This window comes from Alexandromys fortis, unplaced genomic scaffold, assembly GCF_014885135.2.
Source record: "Alexandromys fortis isolate MF-2015 unplaced genomic scaffold, M_Fortis_MF-2015_v1.1 scaffold_22, whole genome shotgun sequence".
NCBI classification, from domain to species: domain Eukaryota; kingdom Metazoa; phylum Chordata; class Mammalia; order Rodentia; family Cricetidae; genus Alexandromys; species Alexandromys fortis.
In genome coordinates this window covers 6,513,608-6,535,068 of record NW_026067900.1, presented here as the reverse complement: position 1 = coordinate 6,535,068, position 21,461 = coordinate 6,513,608, and the positions used below count along the sequence as shown (strand labels likewise).

The 21,461-nt window shown below is 43.2% G+C and overlaps 1 protein-coding gene across 1 annotated transcript in view; it reads right to left on the bottom strand.

Annotated features, from left to right (window-relative positions):
* Nedd4 (NEDD4 E3 ubiquitin protein ligase) overlaps positions 1 to 21,461 on the bottom strand; it is a 90,177-nt gene that overhangs the window by 27,293 nt on the left and 41,423 nt on the right. Inside the window, 6 exon segments of the mRNA XM_050125603.1 lie at positions 1,355 to 1,519; positions 1,610 to 1,727; positions 3,588 to 3,754; positions 8,954 to 9,056; positions 10,957 to 11,018; positions 12,277 to 12,327. Of these exon segments, the coding sequence (XP_049981560.1) occupies positions 1,355 to 1,519; positions 1,610 to 1,727; positions 3,588 to 3,754; positions 8,954 to 9,056; positions 10,957 to 11,018; positions 12,277 to 12,327 (666 nt within the window).

The window sequence follows — 21,461 nt, the reverse complement described above, 5'->3', positions numbered from 1 at the left end:
GCCTTCTTTTGGTCAGCCCGCAGGAAACAGTCACTCACTGAATAAAGCGGAGAGTGACTAGAGCAGCCACGGAGAGTAAACCGCCTTCTACTGAACCTGCCTCATGGTACAGATTAGAAAAAGCCAGGCAGAGTTCTCACAAGGGTGGTGTACGCTGGGATGCTTTGCTCTTGAACCCTGCTGCAGACAGCAAGAGAAACCATCACCTCTCTTTAACATGGCTCTTACTGACACATGTACCTCAACAGCTATGACGTAAGGGTAAAACCTCACAGAGGGGATGGAGAGACGGCTCCGTGGTCCAAAGGACCTGGAGTTCCCAACTCCCATATGGTATTTCTCAACTGTATCTAACTCTAGTTCTTGGGGATCTGTTACTTCTGGTTTCTGAGGATGCCAGGCATGTACGTGGTACACATATATGCAGTCAAAACACTCATACACATAAAAATAAATTAGAAAACAAAACAAAACAAAATTCCTTATATAATCAAGAAAGACAGCTGGGCGATGGCCTTTAATCCCAGCATTCGGGAGGCAGAGGCAGGCGGATCTCTTTGAGTTCGAGGCCAGCCTGGTCTACAAGAGCTAGTTCCAGGACAGGCTCCAAAACTACAGAGAAACTGTGTCTCAAAAAAGAAAAAAAAGAAAAAGAAAAAGAAAGACAAGTAGCCTCTGTCACCCAGGAACCGGCCTGGCACACATAGGTAGGGTCATGGCAAACTCAAGATGTCTTCTAATTTGTACCTGAACCAGGCAAAATAAAATAACACTAGCTAAGCTACAAAACGACAAGCAGCTGCCATATCCTGGCAAGTAAGTAACCGCTCTTCTCCGCTACTGAGTTAGTGTCACGCCAGATGAGAGGAGATACCCAGCCACACAGGTCTCTCCTCTTCCTGACAGCATCCAGATGAGAGGAGATACCCAGCCACACAGGTCTCTCCTCTTCCTGACAGCATCCAGACTGAAGTCCTGTCTCTCTGGGCTCTCCTTAACAGTTACCCAACAAGAAGCCCAAATCCACTGTCCTGACACCCTCTTACCGACCATGTGTGTTTTCTCTTGCTGAAATGTTTAAGAAACTTGGCTTCTGGCTTCCACGTTTTTGGTGGGTTTGCCAGGATAGTAAGGGACCCTGTGACTACAGCCAACACTGGGGTTATCCATACCCTGCTCCATACGGTTAGTGGGATGTTAAGTTAAAAAATAAAATAAAATAAAATAAAACAAAAAACGGCCAGACGATAAAGACCCAAAATATTGTCATTACATGTGACTTAAGACAAAAGTTTACATAAAGCATATTTATGACATGAAATCACAAACCATGACAAAATCTAAGACATCTTACCGAGCTGGTGACTGGCTGGCCGGTGGCCGGATTTCCATACACAGCAAGTCTGGTATCTAACTCTTCTGCGAGGTGAGCCTGCGAATCTACATGACCCGACGAAGGTGACTGGAAGGCCTGACCGCTATACACAGTGTTTTCTTCATCTCGTATGATTTCCCAATTCTAAAAAGATCAGAATCCACGTGAGCCACAAGTACACTCATCCACTGCTTTAGGATGTGCTGGAAACAGGAACAAAAGAAGGGTTCATACCTCGGGGGACTCCCGGTTGTCAGCACTGTCCACCTCTTCCGAAATCTGCCGCCTGGTGGTGAATGCTCGCTGCGCCTGCAGCTGAATATTACCGTTCTCAGCATCTGAGAGGTCATCCCTAGAGAGAAGCAGAAGAGGGTTTCACTCCTGCCTCATCACAGTTAGAACCATAATCAAAGAGTCTGCGGTTAGTAAATACTTCGATTGAATTTATTGGCTTTGGTCAAAAGCTATTTCAATATGCTGACCATATTGTTAGGAACCGGGGCAGGGGGAGAAAAAGTCTCCTGCAAATGTGTAACTAATGGCTGATATATACTACATCACTGTGCCTAGGACAGTGTCCTAGTAAGCTTCCTGTGCTGTGACCAAAGGTAACTCAGGGAGGAAAGGGGGAAAGCCTATCTCAAAAAACCAAAATAAGTAAATAAAATTATTATTATTATTATTTTTATTATGTTTTTTTTTTTGAGACAGGGTCTGACTATGTAGCCCTGGCTATCCTGGAATTCACTGTGGGCTCGAATTCAGAGATCCACCTGCCTCTGCCTCTCAAGTGCTGCGATTAAAGGCGTGTGCTACTATGCCCGACTCCTAAATATAATTATTTTAGTTGACACATAAATAAATGCCTATCCTGGGGCTCGAGAGACAATTCAGTGGTTAAGAGCACTGCTTCTCTTTCAGACGGCCCAGGTTCAGTTCCCAGCACCCTCAGAGTGCTCACAGCTGTCTATAATGCCAGCCACAGGAAATCTCATAGTCTTATGCACAGACACACATGTAGGCAAAACAGCCACATGCACAAAGTAAGATAAAAATTACGAAGAACACGACACTGGGCAGTTTGGGATACCGTGTGATTCACGGGTGCACACAGTACATGACCGCGTAACGAGCAGAGCGCTTGGTGTGTTTTCAATTCATTCGCCTGTCTCTTCTGGGTGGCCTGAACATGGGGGAGCTTCAATATTCAATACAGTCATATCAACCACAGCCACCTTACTGGTCCACAGAGCACAGTCACTGTGCCTAGCTGTCCCTCTGCCCACAGTCGTTGCCTCCCTAACCTGCTCATTTGTTTCGGTGCTGGGGATTGAACCTAGGACCCTGAGCTTTCTAGTCAAGCACTTTATTAGTGAGCTAAACCTTTAACCCCAAATGAAATCATTGCACAATTCTGTACCATTCCATCCTTGCTCTCCGCATGACCAAATCAGAGAAGGGTCTTTAACATGGGATCCTTATTAGTGGTTCCTCTAGGACTTAAAAATAAATTTATATTTTAAAAATGAAGTACTGGGGTTATAGTTCAGTGGTAGAAAGCCTGCTTAGCATGACCGAGGTACTTGCTCAATCTCTAGCAGCACAAAAACATTGCAGAGAATACAAATCGTATATTTTAATAGCCCACCACAAAAATTTCCGTGATAGGTGGATAAACTTGTTGCACAGACATACAGTTGCAGGCAAAACACCCATACACATAAAATACCTAAGCCCAGGCTGCTCTCAACCTTGCTGTAGTTATGAACTCCTAATCCTCCTGCCTCTACCCCTCAAGTGCTGAGGGTACAGGTGTGCACCACCATACTCCATTTTATGTGGTGCTGGGGGTGGAACTCAGGGCCTCCTGTATGGCAGGCAAGTATTCTAGCAACTGAGCCACAGCTGAACGCTCAAGTAACTTTTGTGTGTGTCTATAGGCGAGAGCATGGCATGGTAGATTTGTGGCGGTCGGAAGACAGCTTTTGGAATTTGATTCCCTCTTTCCACTATGTGCGCTGTCAGGCTTGCTTGCCCTCAGATAATTTTAAATACTATCATTTTTTTTTTTAAATAAAAACCTCAGCCAAGATGGCAGTTTTTCAGGGACAGTTATCTTACAGCTTAGGGATCCCTGTGCCACTATGAACCAGCTCGAGACATGGCATCAACATGCAAAGTGGCGGCAAAATATATCCAGATGGGCACATACTCAGGGCTTGGTCTCTTCCACTGTGTTCTTCTAGACTCATGGTTTACATAGTAGGTCCTTCCAAGGATATCCTGCCTCTCTTCCCATCCTGGAGGTAGGGGAGAAGGTTCTGGTGGACGCTGCAAGTGGCTAGCAGCATCTGGTTGGTCCAAAACAACCCAGCCAGGCTGAAAAACAGAATGGAAGCAATTAAGTTACATTTGACATTTTTTAAAAAGCTTTATAAATTATAAATAAAGGAAACAAAAGAAGGATTTCACATGTTCAGTTCCAGAAATTATGCATACACAGAAGTAGTACATGTTCAACTCTCGTGGCCAGAATGTGAATATTTTGTAACCAGGGCTTTCCTGCAAAATGATAAGCATTTAAACTGAGGATGCTTTAAAACCTGTCAAAAGGTTTAAAATACAAAACAGAAATAAAAAGAACAAAACAATAACAACCCCCATCCTGAAAAAAAAAAAAAAGAACCAATAACAAAAAACAAACCCCAAACCTCTTAAATCACTAAACAAGGATGGTGATGTTGGAAGGTACTGAGGAAATGAGAAACGACTAAAACCAGCTTGACCCTGGCTGCTCTCTAAGGCACAAGCAACTGAACAAGGCATCATCTCTCCCACAGAGAACGTGCCTTGCTCATGGTGGAAATCAGCAAACACCACAGACATGAAAAGAGCTGTCAACTGAGGTCAGATTCTGAGAGGCCCAACAGAGACGAGACAGTCACTGAGAAACACTCACCACACAGGGGTGTGTGGTGACAGATACAGCGCTCTGATGCTCATGTCTGCATTTTCTATTTCTCCCCTGGGCCCAGTACAGGCACTGTGGTCAGGTTGTAAAACAGTCAAATAAGGGATTTTAAAAAGAAATGCACAGATTTGGTTAAGACTAAAAAGAGACAAAATGCACACATCCCTAGGGTAGTTAAAGAATTAAGTGAAAAATATTAAGTATTAATGGCATACTTTGTAATAAAAACCTGGTAACAGAGCCTAGAGAGATTGCTCAGTGATTAGGAGCATACTGTTCTTGAAGCAGGCCTGAATTCGTTTCCCAGAATCCCCATCAGGTTGTTAAAAACTGTCTGTAACTCCAGTTCTAATACCTTGGAGCTCCGTATGCATGTGTACTCAAGTACTTATACCGACACACTGACACACACCCCTAATGATAAAAATAATTTCTCTTGCTAGTCGGTGGTGGTGCACACCTTTAATCCCAGCATTCAAAAGGTAGAGGCAGGTGGATCTCTATGAGTTTGAGGTTAGCCTGGTCTACAAGAGCTAATTCCAGGACAGGCTCCAAAGCTACATAGAAACCCTGTCTCAAAAATCAAATAAAAACAAAACAACAAACAAACAAACAGAACTCCCAATCCTCAACAGGAGCTGGGGCATATAGCTCAGTTAGCAAACCTGTGTCTACCACACATATCAGGTACGATGGAACACCTCTGCTAGCCAAATTTGTCAAAATTCTGATAAAAAAAAATGATTGTATGTTTTAGACTTTTAAAAATAGTGAGAGTCAATTCTCGAGTTCAAACAGAAATACACATAAGACATAACCAGTATCAGTCTAAGGAAGGAGAGAGGCGTGGAGACGAGCTGTAAGAGAAAACACTCTAGGCTGCGGTCGCTGCGCCAAGAGAGGTGGTACAGATAGCTCAGAGCAACAGACTAGGAAACCCAGAACGAACAAAGCTCAGAGGAATTCAGCACATAACAAACACATTTTCAATCGCGGGGGAAATAGGAAAGTTATTTAGATAATGGGTACCTGTTGGGGGAAAAAATTAATCTGGATCCCTATCTTCTACCAGGATACACTACAGACCGAGTAATATAATAATAACAGACACTGGGCTTTTATTCTCGGTCCTAAAGACCCTGGGGGCATGCATGTGCAGGCAGATGCAGGCTGGGAAAGGGACACGGCACCGGCACTGTTGGAAGACTGCACTGGACGAAAGGGGCTTAAGAAAAGATGTGGGAGGAGGAAGAGGAGAGAAGGGTTGGGGGGGGGGGGGCAGGGGAATTACTTGGTGGAGGACTTTACCTGGAAAGCTAAAGTAAGTCCCTTCTAGCTTACTCCTCTGTTTTTCTTTTTACTTCTATGGAAGCTGATGCTTCATTTTTTTCCCTGTTGCTCAAATTCCATTCTCTTCTTTTCCTCTCTCACTTCAACTTCATTTTTCCTGTTTCTTTTCTGCATGTGATCATAACATTGAGCCTGATAAAGAAAATCTCGGGGCTGGAGAGATGGCTGAGGGGTTAAGAGCATTGACTGCTCTTCCAAAGGTCCTGAGTTCAATTCCCAGCAACCACATGATGGCTCACAACCATCTGTAATGGAGTCTGGTGCCCTCTGCTGGCCTGCAGGCATACACACAGACAGAATATTGTATACATAATAAATAAATATTTAAAAAAAACTATTTAGAGGTAGGAAATAGTACAAATTTTTCTCTTTATTTCATGAGTGTGGCGGCAGCGCTTGCATGCCATGCATGTGGAGATCAGAAGGCATGGCTTTGGAGTTGGTTCTCTCCTTCTACCTCACTGTGCAGGGTCTTTCTTGCTATTTCTGCCACTGAGGTGCACACACTGGCTGGCTGGCCCTGGGGCTTCCAGGCTAGTCTCCGGTTTTTCCCATCCTGCTGTAGAAACACTATTGCGTGTATTCTGAGGATGGAGCTTCAATTCGGGTCTCTAAGCTTCACAGCCAGTGCTTCTACCCACTGAGCCATCTCCCTGGCCCCAGAATGTTTCCTTGAAAATGTGTATTTCTCTTCTTAAAGATCTGCTTTAGTGTTGTCCACGTAAATTCAGTAAGAATAATGAAAAAAAAAATGTAACTTAATTTAGGGCTTTAAAAAATGAAATGGTTTCAAGTTTGAGAAAGTACAATTGTACCCCAAATACTACTGGGAAAGATAATGTTTTCAGTTTTTGGGTAGGATTCCTAAGAAACATGGATTATCTATTTTTCTCATAAAATAATTTTCTACAAGTCAAGGAATCCTAATTACTAGTCGGAAAGCCAATATGCAAATACCTACAATTTAATGCAGTCAGCGGGGCCGGAAAGCAAACACAGAGTGCTGAGACAAACATTTTACCCTAATCATGTAAAACCCGTACAGCTAGCTCTCCCTAAGGCGCAAAGAGCACAAAGGAAATGCGTTACATAACTGCTCCTCAGAGCCACTCTGCCCAGAAAGCGGCTCCTCCAGCACTACAACCGTTTTCTTCAAATGCAGAATTTTAAATATTTAGTCACAAACTAGATGTCAAAGAAGTAGGCAAGACTTCTCTGGTCTTTGGCTGCCCAGAAGATAAACAAGCACATTTGTGTGTCTGAATTCCTTGGCCTTTCCGTAAACAAACGACACGCTCCCATCTCCTGAAATTATAAGGTGGACTCTGAAGGAATCCAAACATTGCGATGGGAGGCCACAGCATGGAGCAGAGCCAGTCTACACCACAGGAGCGAACCGTGCATGAGCTGCCTGTGAGCCCTGTGCAGGTTCCCCAGGAATGAAAGCTGCGAAGTGTTTCAAGTCTCTAGGAGAGTCTTTTCTGTCTCCATAGCAGACACCCTTCCTTTCAAACAGAATTATACAATGCAAGATACCCTCTGCACTACTATGCCACGTACAGACTTAGATACCTCACCCCCATCTCTTGAAAGCTTAAGATCTGGGCCAGTGAGGTGGTTCCAGAGATAAAGAATCTAGCTGCCAAGTTTATGTCTAAGTTCAGTCCCCGGGACCTTCACAGGGGAGGAGAGAGAATGGACTCCTGTCAGCTGTCCTCTGACTTCTACCAGTATACCATGGAACACGAACACACACACACACACACACACACACACACACACACACACACACACACGGAGGGAGTAAGGGAGAGAGGGAGGGAAGGAAAATGAATGAACAGGGGCTCGAAAGATGGCTCAGCAGTTAAGTGCACTGGCTACTCTTCCAGAGAACCCGGTTTAATTCCCAACACCCACATGGCAGCTCACAGTTACTGTAGCTCCAGTCCCAAGGGATCTCAAACACCTCTGACCTCATGAGCACCAGGCATACACATATAGCATGTGTACATCCATGCAAGCCAAACAATCACACACAATAAACACAACAAACAAAATATTTAAAAAGTGTACATCTAAAAAATTATTAGAAGGAAAAAAGAGACAAACAGATGAGAAGCAAGGTTAATCAAAGAGGTGGATGCATATTTCAGAGAGGGTTTGTAACAAGGTTCAGTTACCAACTTAGGGGTCACCTGTGTTTTGTGACTAGAAAAACAGCTATTTTCAGACATCCCCCCACAAAACAAAATTTCATTATTGCACTTGGTATTTATTATACCAAAAGCTCTGCTAATTCACTCCCTGCTCCAGAACGTTCTTCACAAGGCATCCAGGCACATGAGCTGGAGTCCAGGCCTCAGGGAGGTCCTGGTTTCATTGCTCTTGTGGCATTCAGAGCCAAACAAAGACACGACTGAGGAAGAAAGCACACACAACCAAGAACCTTCTTGAACAGTTAGGCAACACACACACACACACACTACGTGTGGCTGAATAGATGGTGCTCCCTTCAGATGAGCTCTGCCTTCTAGGGGACCCCAGGAAGGCGGTACTTTGTCTTTTCAAACCTAGGGAAGAAGCCCTACGGCCAAGCCAGTGCAGCCCCGCTTCCCCACAGAAGAGCAATCTCACAGGGGTCAGCGCCTCAGGCTCACAGGTCACAGCTCGCTCCTGGGGCTCAGTGGTCAAAGCCCACTGTACCCCAATACTCTCTTCCTCCACACACCCAAGGGTGTGGAGCTCTATCCAGGCTTGGACTTTCTGTTATTCTTGCCATCCATGAAAATCACGAACTTATACTTATTTCAAATAAACACAAGAAAAGCAACAAGAATTACATATCCCAAGAGTTTCTTTTATAATATGACAATTCAATAATAACATATTATAGCAATTTTAATATAGTAATATGTCTACATATTTAGCTTTACAAAAACTAAATTATTTTCTTATTCTTAAGGAGACTAAGATATGGTTTTGAAAAACTAAAAATAGTTAATGATATAATTATAATAAACACTTACATTGTTAGCCATTGCATTTCCTATTTTCTAACCTTTAAGACCAACAACAGCCACTCTACAGAAATATCTCCAGCGGGAAAACTGTTTAAGGAACATTTGGTGAAATCAACATCCCAGTGACTTTTACTGCATGTGTTGGTTTCTCTGAACAACATTATTTTTCTACCAAGTATGTAGAAAGACAGCAGACAGCTCCTTTGGCAGTGTAAGCAAACATCTCTGGACTCTCACCTCTAGTTCCTCAGCCTGATCTGCATTGTCATCTTCTGAGCCGTTGGATTTAGGTAAATAAGTCATCTTCAGTCTCAGATACCCTTTAACTCTTGATTTGTGGCTGTGGAAAAGAAATAATTATTCATGGAACTTGAATACCAAGAAGAAAGTATTTGTTTGGGGATATACTAGTTGGGGCTCAAGTTCTGTGAAGAGGATATTCGTCAAAGAGAACAGGGGTGGAGAAAGGAAAGGGGTGGGGTGGGAAGGCGGGGAAGAGGGAAGGAGGAGAAAGGGAGGCCACTACATTACAGGTAAGGGGCTTGGGATGGTTAGAGGTAGGATCAGAGACAATCCAGGACCTTCAGTTGGGCTCTAAGCTGCAGGGGTTGGGGGTAAGATGACATGGACATGATCCGTGATCAGGGACATAGCGGAAGCCCAGGTGGCTTTGCAGCATAGTCAATGCAGACAGGAGACAGAATTTTTGTTGCTGTTGTTTTGTTTTTTAAGAAAAAGGTAGTATAAAGAGTTTCTAGCAGTTGAAAGGCCAGCTATCAGGGCAAGCAAACAAGGAGGAAAATATTTCCTTAGCTATTCCCGGTATGCATACATTGCAATCAGTCCAAAATTAAAGGAAGAAAAGAGACTGAACCCCAAGATTTCTACAGGAATTACATGCAGGACTGTTCGCAAAGAGAATAAACAGCAACACAACCATAAAGCAAGGGCTCCTTTATTTTAATATTTGTATTATAAATAATAAGTTTAAGCAGTCATTTTAAATAATTTTTTTTCAAGTGCCCATAACACAATGCTCAAATGCATTTCTTATTTTGAAACAAAAATAAAGCAAATGCTATGGTTTTCCCAGATGTCCTCGATCTGCTATTTGGACTCATGATGGTAAATCACACATTCTAAATCGATTTTACTTGGGCTATGTGGCACAAAAGACCAGAAGGAATTTCATTTACAACCCAAAATTTAAATTTTGGAAGACTGGAGAGACAGCTCAGTGGTTAAGAGCACTTTCTGCTCTTGCAGAGAAACCAGGTTCAGTTCCCAGCACCCACATGGCAGCTCACAGCTGGCTGTAACTCAAGTCTCAGGGGATCTGACGCCCTCTTCTGGCCTGCCTGAGCATTGTATGGATGTGGGGCACACACACATAAATAAATCTTTTAAAAATATTACACTTGACTAGGTGGGGGTGGTGGCGTGTTCCTTTAATCCTAGCACTTGGGAGGCAGAGGCAGGCTGATCTCTGTGAGTTCGAGGCCAGCCTGGTCTACAGAGCGAGTTCCAGGACAGGCTCCAAAGCTACAGAAAAACCCTGTCTTGAAAAATCAACAACAAAAAGATTAAATTTTTTGTTAAAAAAAATAAGAAAGGAACCATGTAAACCATGTAATCTAGTTCAGAAAAAAATGGAATAATTATTATGTTATTTGGGTTTTAAAATCTATGCTCTCTTCATGCTGTTGTCTCTGAATATGAGTCTTCTAAAATATTTTTAATTAATATTTGAACAATGTAGTTAGATTTTGCCTTAATTTGCATTTGTAATATCAAGTTGGACGTTTGTTTTACAGGAATTACAGTTATCTATGTGATAAAGATGGGGGGCTTTTCCTTCCTACTTTCTATATCTATTTTAGAATTTTATTTGCAATGTGAACCAAGTACTTTACATTTTGTAAAGAATTATTTTCCTTTTATTTAGATGCACATATCTGTGTAGGTGTGTGCTTTGTATGTATGTGTGTGTGTATCACCACAAACACCAGAGGAGGGAATCAGATCCTTTGAGACTCATTGGTTCAATTCCCAGCAGCCACATGGCAGCTCACAACAGTCTGTAATTCCAGCCCCAAGGGCTACAACATCCTGTTCTGGCCTCCTTGGGCACTGCACACATGTAGTACACATTAAGGTAGACATGCATATATATAAAATAAAAAATAAATAAAATCTCAAAAATATTATGCTTAATATGCTATAATTATATATTTACTGACCTTCTTGGATGAAGAACGAAATCCTTAAATGTATATGGTCTCTCCATTCTTGGGTTCTCTGTCTAAAATGAGAAAAGGGAGTCAGGTACTTTTCAAGAGTATTTCTGAGCCATAATGAGAGACATAACTGAAGAATGAGAAAAGGCAGTTTGAACTTGTTAAGAGGGTTAGCTGGTAACCACATGGTTTTGCTTCCTGCACAAGAACTGCAGCAACACCAGGACGAGGCTGCGACCCAGCAGAGCAGGTAGATGATGGGTGGTAGTCAGGAGAGCAACAGGGCAGTGTGGGCAGAGCCCTGGCATCAGAGAAACACGTGATATGCAGAATGCCAGCCCAGAAAGTCAGAGTAGGTCAAACGTAGTCACGAACACTTATGAGCACTAAACACTGCGCGGAGGAGCTACGAGTCTCCCTTCTCTTACTTAAAAGTTCATCAGTCCTTTGCGTTTTATTACGTCTCTGCGTCTTTGCATTAACTACTCTCTATGCCTTGTAACTTATTTATAGGAAAGTTCTCATTATGAAGTCAGTTGTAATCCTCTGGCCTCAAATGTCACAATTACAAGGACGGGCTACTACACATACTATGAAACTATTTCTTTTCTTTGGTTCTGTACCCCCCTACCTTCTGACTTACCTTTGACCCACCCATGCTGACTAAGGTTTTCCATCTGGTTCTTTATTTTGCTTATTTGGACGGTGAGAACAGAACCCTGCCCGTTTCTTTCCCTACACAATTTACTTGTGTACTGCTACTAACTGCCTCTTTAAACGTTCATTCCTCTTTAAATGTGCACCACACATGTGCAGGATCCATCAGAAGCCAGACGAGGGCACTGGATCCCATGGACCTGTGGTTTCTGGCTGTACCAGAGGAGTGCTAGGAACTGAACTCAGGTCTTCTGTAACAGTCCTCTCAACTACGGAGCCACCTCTCCAGCGCCCCAGAGACGTCTGGCTCTAAAAGGCTTCCTAAGCCCTTCCTCCGGCTGTACTTCCAACTCAGTTCTTAGGGTTCCACATTTGCACTGTGGCGCAGTCTCTTGCTTCCCTTCTGTGAGCCTAGGCTCTTGCTGCTCTATTTAATAAGGTAATTCCACACACACCCTCCCCCAGCTTTAAACCCTGTTTCCATCTTCCTAACCAATCCCAGCAGTTCTGTTTCTTGTTGGAGCTCATGTAAGGAAATCTTATAGACAAGTGAATAGAAAATTGAGATGAATTTCTGGAAAGAGCTCATATATTTAAGACTCATGTTGGTCATTATAATTAAAAATTATAAACACAAAACCCAAAATTATAAACACCTATACTAACCGGTAAGGGATAGAGTGGGACATCCACTTGACCAAGGAAATCATCTCTTGTCTGTAAAAGGAAGGAGAAACAGCATTACAGATACATTCAATTTCATTATTATGCTTTGAAGAGAAACTCATCATCCCCCCTACAATAAAGTAAGATGTTGTTTAATCCACTGCAGCATCGAGAGAAAGTCAATGAAAAAAATTCAAGTAATGCGGCGCAGCGTCTGGTGATGACGGGGCAGCAGCAACGAAGCAGCCCTTCTGCAGAGAAGGACTACGTACTTAGACAAAGCAACACACACAAATGCAGAACAGAATGGCAGCGGCAGCAGGAGGGGCCACAGTCACACAACTACACAGGACCACGTGGAACCGTTTAGTCCTAAAGCGCACATCTGCAACGTTCTGGCGTGAGGGCTGGGAAACCCGAGTGTAGAGCTAGCAATGTTACTGCAAAGTGAGTGAGGATGTCTCAGAAAAAGACAACGACTCTCCAAATCTCTACAGAAAGTCTACCCGACCCTCGCTGATCCCTGGATGGCCGCAATTAAAGGACCGAGCACAGGTAGCAGGCAACGCTCGTCTGAGCGGAGGCAGCGTCTGTAATCCAGCTGGGTTCCGCTGCTAGCGTGACAGTGAGCACAGTGCACTCTCTCCATGAACAATCACAGCAGTGAAGTTTACCAGGCGTGAAACAAAGGGGAGGAACAAGGCAGGAAATCATTTGTAAAACTAAGAAAAGGCAAAGTTTCTCCATGCTTGGGAAAACAGAAGCTTAAGTTTCAATAAACTCAGCAAACCTACACCTGGTAAGTATGAAGATGGGATGAAAACGCACATCTTTATTAAATGCTTGGAGATATGGGGAAAGATCTTGAAAGTTGCTAAAATAAAACAAAAAACACTGTACACAGGGAATGAAAACATACATGGTGGGGCTGAAGAGGTGCTTGGTGGTTAAGAGTGCTTGCTACTTCTCCAGAGGACCCAAGTTTGGTACCCAGCTCCTATACTAGGTGGCTTACAACTGCCTATAACTCTAGTTTCACGATATCTGATGCCTTCTTCTGGTCTGCATGGCCACCTGCACTTACAGTATATACTTCCCTACACACACACACACACACACACACAATTTTAAAAAATTATTTCATTTTAAGCATATGGCTGTTTAGCTAGCGTGTATGTAGCGCACTGTGTGTATGCAGTGCCTAGGGATACCAGAAGAGGGCGTCTATTCTCTTGGAACTGGAATTGCAGACAGTTGTTGGTTGCCATGACGGCCATGGGAACCAAATCTGAATCCTCAGGAGAAGCAGACAGTGCTCTTAACCATTTGAACCATCTCTCCAGCCCCCACACACATAATTTAAAAAATATAAAATATAAAAAAATATAAATGATGGCAGCCCCCTGAACTTGGGGCTGACTCGGCCTAGGCCAGCCAACATATTCTGGGGCTCTTCCTGTCTCTGACCCCTCAGTGCAGGGATGACAGGTGCACGCTGACATACCCAGCTTTTTATGTGGGTTCTGGGTTTCCAACTCAGGTCCTCCTGCTAGTACCCCAGGCAGGCACTTTACTGATGGAGCCATCTCCCCAGCCCCATGATCCTCCTTCTTTAAAACAAGTAATCAGGACTGAGTTTCCTTTGTCTGAGCAGGCGTACATATGTGCACCCTCAAGTTTCTCCAGAGCTGTCTGCCTCGTTTTTTCGGTCAGCCTTTCATCGGTAGGTCTGGAGCTCCCTGGCTCACACGCCTAAGGAACCCACCTGTCTCCAGCTCCCCTGTGTTAGGGCTGTAAACCTGTGCCGGTTTTTCGCTGGGGTTCTGAGGACCAAACGCAACTCCATGATTTCATAGCAAGTGCTTTCACGACTGAGCCGTTTGCCCAGCCCGAATTGAGGTCTTAAGTTTTTAAAACTATTATTGTACGTATGTATATGTATGTATATGACTGGAATGGAGTGAGCACATGCGGGTACATGCACACCACCGCACACAGTGTGGAGAACAACTCTGTGGAGCGGGTTCTAGAGACTGAACCGGGGTTTCCCAGCTTATGCCGCAAGCGTCTTTAACCCGAGCCATCTCTCTGGCCTCTGAACAGTTTCTTGAACTTCTATATAAAATAAAATAGTTGCAAAGAACTGGACTTCCGATACCAGAAGAATGAACAATTTCCCGAAACTAACGATCTGTTTGGTGGTCTGAGAAGGAGGATATGAAACAGAGGCCTCCCCTGGAAAGTACAGGCACATGGCTGCTATAAATACAGGGCAATCCGAGGTGTTTTTTCCATTTACAAAGGAAAAATAACTGTTCCTATGAGGGCCAATGCATCTGTGATCTTCATTACCGTATCCCTGGCCAAGCAATTGTTCCACACCCTGAGTATCAAGTATGTCTCTGTGGCAGTCATTTCCGACATTTGAGGGGCAAGCGGCTTGCTTCAGGAGCAAGCGCACACTCGGGCAAATGTATGTTATTTGGGAAGACTGAAAACATGAGCAAGAATCCAGGACGCAGGTGACCCTGAAGAGTGTCATTGGTAGTGGGTACAGTCTGGTCACCAAATAACACTCAAAGATGATTCCAATTTCATGTTCCCAAAAATACTTTTTAGGACATAAAAAAAGGGAGAAATCCAAATTCATTTTTAAAAGCAAATTTCTATTATAATTATAAATGCTTTTCTCTTTCTGTGTAACTGTGGCATATGTGTACATAGTTTATGTGTGTCTGTGGCATTTTGCTATATGTATAAAACACTCTCCACTTTATTCCTTTGAGGAGGTTTCTTGCTGGACCTAGGCTAACTGTGGTAAAATGAACAGAAGGTGAATGCCCTTGTTTCAAGAGTATCCAGTATAATTTTTTTTCAAAAATCAGAATTTTAAAAGTTGTTAAGTTGAAGTGTCACAGTTTTGAAGAAAGCTTAACTTGAAGAACCTGTATGCAGGTGTGGGAGCACAGGCCTGGAATCCCCATACTTGGGAGACAGAGTGTGAGGATTATGAACTAGATCTTAGCCTAGTTCAAAAACACATCAAGTTCAAAATCAGTCCAAGGCGCACAGTGAGACAGTCTCAAAACTCAAGGGCTAGGAACCTAGCTCAGCATTGTAGTGCTGGCCTAGCACACACACAACTCTGGGTTTGAATTTCAGGACAGAAAAAAAGTTTCTAATAAACCTCAGTTACCCATAAGTTTCTGCACTAAATGAATTCTACAGAGTGGAGGCTCATGGGAGCATGGGAGTAATCAGTTCTCACAAGGCCAGCAGCACTCCCTGTGCCTCCTGATAAGACACTACACTTTGTTGTGATAACTGGTAAAAATTAAAGACAGGATAGTATGTTGGGTTTTCAAATGTCAGTACTTTATAAATCAAAATTTTTAAAAAGAAAATTAAAAACACAAGTAACAAGAAGAACATAGATGGATGGTTCAGCAGTTAGGAGAACTCGCTGCCCTCACAGAGGACCTGGGTTTAGTTCCCAGAACCCACATGGTGGCTCACAACCAACCACCTGTAACTCCAATTCAGGGGCTCTAAACGCCATCTTCTGGCCTCTGTGGGCACTACACACATGTGGTGCACATACAGATAAGCAGGGACACATTTATATATGTAAATTAAAAAAATTTTTTTTAAAGCAACTTAGAGGAAGGTGGGTTTCTTTAGCCTCATGGTTTGACAGGACACGGTCCATTGTGGCACAGAAGAAAGGGAGGCAGATGGCTGGGACTCACACATCCTGACAGTGTGGCAGAACACGGAGAGAGGCCCCACGCAGGGCCTGGCTATAAACCTCAAAGTCCGAACCCAGTGACTCACTTTCGCTAACTAGGCTCCACTTGTTAACGGTTCTACAGTCCTCCTAACCAAGGCCACCAGCTGGGGACCATATGTGCTCGTGAGGGCACGGGACATGACACATTCCAAAAACCATAAAATCAAGGAAAAGTAACTTATTCTTTTGCCTTTCCTTTATACTCAATTCTTAGAGATAAACAACAAATTATCAAGTAATTTTGCTTTGTTTTTTGAGACAGTGTTTTTCTGTGTAGTCCTCTTGCTATCCTGGAACTAGCTCTTGCAGATCAGGATGGCCTCCAACTCATGGAGATCTGCCTGCCTCTGCTGGGATTAAAGGTGTGCACCACCACTGCCTGGCTTAGTTTTGTTTTTGTTTTTTTTTTAGAGACAGGATCTTACTGTCTATCCCTCCAATGGGTAGCCTCAAAATCACAGAAATTCAGCTGCCTTCACCTCCCTAGAGCTAGGATTAAGGGTACCATGCCTGGTTTAAATAGTTTTTAAAAACTTAAAGGGCGGGACACTTAATAAAATCTGTCTCAATGTAGCCCCTCCCTTGCTAAAACTAGCTACTTTGTCCCAAATGAGGCATTTTTCATTATGGACAGAAGGCACCAACAAGGAACCAGTGATCTGAGATTGTAAAGTCAAATCAGCACTTATGACAGCATGTGAGACCAGGCACACAGGAGGCACTGGGTCTCCCTGAGGTCTTAGGTGCTTTCTGCCTAAGCCCTACTTGCCCAGTCCAAAGTGTCAGAATGTTCAGTAGGGCTGGATCATCTAGCCTCACATGGCCTGCTCCATTCTGGACATGAACGAGGACCTGAGATGATCAGATTCACTTACCAAGCCTGGCCATGCTCCTCACACTGCCTGACAATGGGTTATGCTTTGGGATCGTTTTCTGGTTTTTGCACTTCAGGGTCGGAACTGGGTTTCATCTTTATAAAGTGGTCTATGTGTTTCCTAGACACACCCATCTGTTAGAAGCTAGTGACCGTGAGCCACGCTTCTATACTAACACATAGAATCCACCACACGGAATCTGCATATTGTTGGTGAAGCTGGACAGATTAGAAGGTTATATGTGAAATTATACATAAAGTTGATATATAATACACTGAATATCAAGTATGCTGAAATTATAACCCTGACCTCCTACTGATAAGACCTCCAACTAAAAAGTACATCTCGGTCAGGTAAAATCTACAGCTCAAGAGATCTTACACTGAGATAAAACATGTAACAGTTAAATGTCATCTAAGAAGACTTAAATCATATTTTTCAAAAAGGCTGAAACAATTATTTAGACTTGAGAGATAGCTGAGTTGGCCTCCAAATGCATATGCACCCTACAAACAGGAGCTCACTCATGAACACTCCACATACAAAAAGTAAAACAAAGAAACAATCTGTCAGCCTCTCTGCACTGTACATGGTATGACCTCATTGTTTAACTGTGGAGCTAACTACACTTTCATCCGCAGTTTACAGGAAAACAAATTTGAAATCCATAAACCACTGCGCTACAGTTCACACTAGCAGTCTACACGATGCTGTTAATTTAAGAGCTTGCTATGTGGCCTGGTTCAGCCTTCTGAGGGCTGAGGTTACAAGTGACCATGTCTTGCCAATCTACAGTTTCATGAAGGAAATGAAGGAATTCCCTTCAACTCAACCTTCCCTGGTTTGGTAACATTCAATGTTTAATATATATATTATATACAATATTAATATATATTAAACACTACATGTCAGCAAACCAAGAATGAATACACACATATACACACACGCACGCGCACACGCACAACTAAGCAACCATACATTTAAAATAATAAATCTTAAAAAAACCAAACAAGATGCCTTTTTTTTAAAAATGCAGTCTGTCCTATCAAAGTATTCTATAACAAATATATTAAGAAGCACAATTTGTGTTTGGATTTGGTAAGGTTTTCCCTAATCACCAACAAAGAGAAGAAGGATATGGGGGAGCTATAAAACAAAATAAAATAAGAAAGGAAGACATGAGATGGGACAAAATGACTGAAGATGTTAACAGTGTCTGAAACTGAGAGGCAGCCACTCACTACATTATCCCCTTTGCCTTTTCTGTGTATGTCTGAAAATTTCCAAAATAAAAGGTTTTACATAGCGGTGGAAAATGGTTTTTAATGACACAGGAAGCTTTTATGAGGCACTAAGGGGCATGAGGATGATAGGAGGTGAATCACACTGGGTGGATTACAAGGCCAATAGGGTAATCGGAGGGCTGGGAAGGCAGCTCGGCGGCTGGAACGCTGGCCTGCAAATGTGAGCCCATAGTTCCAGTCTCCAGAACCCACCTGGAGTTCCAGCCTCCTCCAACACTCCCCCCCACCCAAAATGGCTTGTAAAACTAGCCATGTCAGCAAACTCCAGGCTTGACTGAGGAACCCCCATCTCCAAGAGTAGAGTGGGGAACCACTGAGGATGATCCCTGACACCAACCTCAGCCCTCACAAGCATGTGCACACGTGTGTACCCACAGAAAAGTAATCATAGAAAACAAAGAAATTCCACACCTTTGACCACAAGTTGGGGAAAGAGAGACAGGTAAAAGGGAAACCGACTCTCCAGGAATGCCAGGTAATCCTCTCCAGCCTTAGCTGTCACTCAACAATGGCAGCCCGAATGGACGCTACTCGGCCGGGAACATTATTCATCAGGCTGGAGTCATCCTGATGGAATTTTCCCTCCAGACACTTGTTTTTTCCTTCTGGTGTGATTTTTACCAAAATAACCTTTTCTAAGCAGCTTTCCCCAGTTGGGTTTTCCTACTGCAGGGTGACAGTCCTGTCAGCCTGCGGTAGGGCAAGGGCACGTTAGAACACAGCGGCGCTGAGCTTCAGTCCTTCTGTCTCATGCATCTGGCCGGTTTTTATGGCATATGAAATCTATTCACTGATTAACTCTGTAGAAGAACACACTAAGCTTTCCTTCAAGTTAAAAGTCCTAGTTGAGGCTTTTTTTAGACATAACGATGAGCATCCCACACCAAATTCCACCAGGAGGCCATTGTGATATCTTCTCCACCTAGCCCTCCTCTTGTACACACTTTGGGGGATGCACATGTATGCACAAGCGTGTGGTGCATGTTTCATGTGTGCAACTATGTAGAGACCATCGGACAGCATCGGTGTCATTCCTCAGGTACTGCCCATCTCTGGTTTTTCTTTTCTCTGCAGGCAGTATCTCTCGTGGCAATCCAGGACCACCATTCGACTAGGGGAGCTGACCTGTCTGTCTCTGCCTCTCATCCATCATGAGCCACCATGGCCAGCATATTACATGGGTGCTGGGAGTCGAACTCAGGTCCTCATGCCTGCTCAACAAGTATTTTACTGACTGAGCCATGTTGCTCCTCTCTTAAACGCATACCCTTTCCTCCTGAGACAGGGTTTCTCTGTGTAGTCCTGGCTGTCCTGGAACTCTCTGCAGACCAGCCTGGCCTGGAACTCAGAAACCTGCCTGCCTCTGCCTCCCAAGTGCTAGAATTAAAGGTGTGTGCCACCAATGCCCAGCTCTAATGCATTTTGAATAGGATGCTTCTATGTCTGTGAGAGACAGGAATGCATGCTTAGAGTTAGTGTATTGTCAAGAATGTGCACACTTAAGTCCTAGGACAGCCAGGGCTAAACAGAAAAACTCTAATCTCAACCCTCCCCAAAAGAATGTTAAAAGGTCACTGCATGTGTTAAGGAAATAACATTTTATATTATGACATATGTTTGAATTAGTTGCTGCCGGAGCAGATATGCTTCCAAAATGTGCCTAGGTATATCAGACAATAAATGTGAAGGCCAGGCAATCTTATTTATTGCAAATTAATCCCACCAATCAGAATTAAGCAAATATCACTTTTAAGATTCTGTTTACCCTGAGTTAATAGTTATAATCTCCCAGAAAGAAGGCACCTTTCTGTGTCTATCACTGTGTGTATAACACGGGATAACAATATGAGATCTCTTCTCTGAAGAAAGAAAGTGACCAGAGCGACAAGAGGCAGATCTGCAGAGATTACTTCCTGAAGAAGTGCTCCCCTCCCGCCCAATTTGAAAAACACCACATTACAGAACCTAGGAGCAACTTCAGACTGATTATCTTTCAAAAGTAAATAACAGCCTGTCCTGGTAACACAGGTTTTTCATCCAGTACTCAAGAACCACTCTGTTAGTTCGAGTCCAGCCAGGTCTACACACAGTGCATTCCAGGACAGCCAGGGCTACATAAAGGAACAAACAAATAAACAAAGAACAATAGGCACATGGTGAACAGTGCCCAATAAAGAACTAACTGCAGTGAGCGTAAAGAAACAATGTAGTACCTCAAGCAAAACCAAACAAAGATTCTTGAACTGAAAGATTCTCAGGGATAGAAGCGATTGTACAAGCAGTAAGTGAAGTATCAGAAAATAAGAAAGACAAACACCTGCACCCCCAGGCTTGAGAGGCAAAGGCAAGAGGACCGCTCTAAGTTTGCAGCTAGCTTTGTGTACATAGTGAATTCTAAGCCAGCCTGGGCTAGAGAGTGAGGCTCTGCTTCTAAAAGGAGAACCGGGAAGGAGGATGTAGCTCAGTTGGTACACTCACTGTCTGACTAGTGAGCAGGGAGCCTAAATTTGACCAGCAGCAGCACAGCAGAAACAGGTGTGCTGGTACACGGCTGGTTAAAACCAACGCTCAAGAGGTGGAGGCAGCAGAATCCAGCTCAAGGCCATTCCTGGCTACACAATGTCATGCAGGCCAGCTTTGAATACGAGACCCTGTCTCAAAACAAACAAGAAGAAACACCAACCACCTTGAAACTTTAATAATTAAAAATAAAAATGAAATCATGAAAATTTTGGAATTAAAAGGAAAACGGGAAATTTTCTGGAAAATAGAATAAGAAATAAATAAATTTTAAAAAAATGAGAGAAAAGTCAATTATATGATCAATCTAAAAAGTGCCAATTTCAGTCAGGAGGAATTCTAGAAACACAACAGAAAATTCTTAAGTAACATTTAACTTTTCAATTAAGCATGTTGTAATGTGATTAAAACTCAATTTAAAGTCAAAGGGCCACCACACGGTCAGCTGTTTGAATTAGGCATTTGGAGTTTACTCTATATTATAGCATTTACCCCCTTCTGGTGGTTTTCTGTATATTTTGTTGTCCTCCCAACTCTCTTCAAACCCTAGAATAATTTTTGCTATTTACGTCAGGCTCATATTCTGTTTCTGGTAAATATTTTAGTTAAATTCATTTGCCGTGGACTTGAATGTCCACTAAGCTCCATGACCCTGTAAGAGGGCTGAGCCTTGGCCGTGAGGAAAGGCCACTCTTA